This window comes from Zingiber officinale, chromosome 4B, assembly GCF_018446385.1.
Source record: "Zingiber officinale cultivar Zhangliang chromosome 4B, Zo_v1.1, whole genome shotgun sequence".
Classification (NCBI taxonomy): Eukaryota; Viridiplantae; Streptophyta; class Magnoliopsida; order Zingiberales; family Zingiberaceae; genus Zingiber; species Zingiber officinale.
In genome coordinates, this window is record NC_055993.1 from 112,960,860 (window position 1) to 112,963,854 (window position 2,995).

Below are 2,995 nucleotides of genomic sequence, written 5' to 3' on the forward strand. Positions count from 1 at the left end.
ATCACAATGATGTTGTTATTTGAATCTAAAACTATAGTGATGTTTCTATTTGAAGGTAACACAACAATAATCGACCGAAGGAATAAAATAAAAAATAAATATACACTTTAAGATATCGTAAAGTTAAATACTTTTTAGAAATTTTTACAATTTTAAATGCGCTTTAGTAATTTGTTGTTTTATTTTTGCACCTAAATATTTGAATCTATACCGGCAAAGACGCCATCAGTCACACACACATGTTCAAGCGGCAAGCTCGTGTTGGAATTGGAAAGGCAACGTCTGCTTCCGCTGTCAACTACCTGCAACAACTTCCTCGCCATTTCCTTCTCCCGCGTAGCCACCCTTCGTCCAATGAACTTAACTGCTCGCCGGAGCCAACTACGCGCCAGTGGAACTACGCTCTCAAAGTCCATATCGATGCCGGCGACTTCCGCGCCGCTCTCTCCCTCTTCTCCGCCATGCGCCATCGAGGCGGCGCTAACCTCGACCATTACACGCTTCCCCTCCTCAACCGGACCGCGGCGAATCAGATTGAGCTCGGAGAAGCCTTCCAGTCCCTCGCTATCAGGATTGGCCTCGCAAGTGATGTCTATTTCTGCAACACCATGGTGGAGGCGTACGCTAGGAATGACCGAGTCCCCTCGGCCCGACGGCTGTTCGAAGAAATGCCTCTTAGGGATGTGGTAACTTGGACGTCCTTGTTATCCGGTTATGTTAGCGCGGGAGACTCTCCCGAGGCATTCCACTTGTTCTGCCAAATGCGAGGGGATGGTCTTGAGGTGAATCAAGTCACAATGGCGGTCTTGCTTCGAGGATGCTGTGGTTCCGAACACAAGGTCGCAGGGTGCCAACTACAAGCGTTTGCGACCAAGGCAGGCCTCCAAAGCCATGACTTGGTTCAAAATTCAATTTTGAGCATGTTCAGTAGATTGGCTTGCTTCGAAGAGGTCATGAAGCTCTTTGTCAGCATCCGAAACAGGAGCATTGCCTCTTGGAATATCCTCCTATCATCCTACTCTTTCATGGGGGATGTTTCCGGTGTAGTCGAGTGCTATAGGAAGATGAGACTAGAGGTGACTCCTAGCAATGAGACTCTGACTTTGCTCATCTCTGCATTCGCCAAGTGCGAGCATCTCCCTGGTGGAAGAGAGGTGCATTGCAATGCCATAAAAACTGGACAGATTGACTCAGTTCTGGGTGCCACTCTCGTCGATTTCTATACTAAATGTGGTGAACTGAAATCAGCAGTCATGTTGCATGATGAATGCCAATTGAAGAGCAGCACCATATGGAGCATCATGATGTGGGGCCTTATTCAGAATGGTGAGTTCTTGGAAGCTGTCAACGTGTTTGAAAGAATGCAAAAGTCTGTAATTAAGCCTTGTAAGGATGTTCTAAGGGCCTTAGTTGTCGCATATACTAACTTGGGAGCTTTGCTGTTGGGTAGAGGACTTCATGGGTACATGACAAGGAATTGTTGCGAAGCTACCTTAGGTGATACACTTCTTCAGACCTCTTTGGTTAACATTTATGCAAAGTGTGGAAACATTCTCTCAGCACGCAAGTGTTTCGGTAAAATAGTCATAAAAGATACCATAGCATGGACTTCAATGCTGGAAGGATATGCTATTCATGGACTTGGCTTAGAGGCTTTGGAGTTATTCTACCAGATGCAAAAGGAAGGTATCAGGCCAAACAGCATCACCTTTCTAATTTTATTGTCTGCCTGCAGCCATTCGGGGCTTGTAAGAGAAGGTTGTGCGCTGTTCAATTGCATGGAGAACAAATTCGGAATTGAGCCCAACGTAAGCCATTATACCTGCTTGGTCGACTTGCTTGGCCGATCTGGGAAGCTTCACGAAGCGCTTGACGTGATAAACAATATGAGTGTTGAGCCTGATGCTAGAATTTGGGGTGCACTTCTTGCATCTTGCAGGACACAGTCAGATGTTGTTCTTGGGAACTTTGCAGCTAAGAAAGTATTTGAACTAGAACCGGATAATGTGGGCTATCAGGTTGTGTTGAGCAATATCTTTGCAAGTGATGGGATGTGGGAAGAAACTGAATCATCAAGGAATCCGAAGGGTGAAAACAATTTCAGAAAGAAACCAGGCTGGAGCAGCATTCAAGTAAAATGTGGCTTGACTATGTTTGTTTCATGGGACAAATCACATTCTCAGTTAAACAAAATCTATGAGATCATTGAAGTTTTGAGGAGACACAGTGAAGAACTATGAGAGTCAGTTGACATTCTATAGCTTCATTTTATTTATGGGGAGATCTCAAGGAGTTAAAAAAAGATATAAGTCTTTCTTTTGGATCCAAGCTAAGCATGCCTACTATTTTGATGGCACGAGATGTTTCTGATGCAAGGAACTCAGAACAAAGGCGATTATATTGTTTGTCAAGCAGCTAAAATGATGTCGATGCGAGAAGGGAACACATTGTTCTTTCTTGTGCAAGTGCAATAAAGTCACACTATTCCACTAAATTAACTTGCGCAATTACTGTAAGTCTAGAATCCAGTCTTCAGAAGAGTCTGGTAATTTGGATAACATAATATTATGTTTTAGCAAAAATATGATTTTATTGTCCTTCAAGTCTACAAATGCAAGATTGGATATGTTCATATAATTCCCGCTAAACTTTAATAGTTAGACTGCGTGTGGTGGTTTAACCGGATACAACTTGATATGGCTCATACAAATCATTGATTTAACAATTTGTGGGTCTAGCCACGCTAGGCTAAAGTCACCGGTGGGCTCCGAATAGGATGGGGTTTGGCACGTTGTGGGTCATATAGACCCCGACACGCATAAGTGTCATGCTAGACATGGACCGACTCATACAGGGCTAACATTGGCTCGCTAATTGTACCTAGCACAATGCAAACTTGTCAAGTTGTTGTCTCTCCCTTTCCCACAAGTGAAACCCCTAATTTAATCAATAATATTGGGTTTAGAGTACACAAAATCATCAAAAAAATTCTTAA

The 2,995-nt window shown here is 43.5% G+C and overlaps 1 protein-coding gene across 1 annotated transcript; it reads left to right on the plus strand.

Moving 5' to 3' along the window:
• Positions 1 to 227: 227 nt before the first annotated feature.
• On the plus strand, positions 228 to 2,522 carry LOC121976084 (pentatricopeptide repeat-containing protein DOT4, chloroplastic-like). The gene has a single exon (XM_042528082.1). It carries the CDS (start codon positions 240 to 242, stop codon positions 2,238 to 2,240), a length of 2,001 nt encoding a protein of 666 aa, XP_042384016.1. The 5' UTR covers positions 228 to 239; the 3' UTR covers positions 2,241 to 2,522.
• The last annotated feature ends 473 nt before the right edge of the window (positions 2,523 to 2,995 follow it).

Excerpts from the sequence above, each read along its gene's own strand:
- LOC121976084 (XM_042528082.1), top strand. The coding sequence starts at position 240 with ATGTTCAAGCGGCAAGCTCGTGTTGGAATTGGAAAGGCAACGTCTGCT.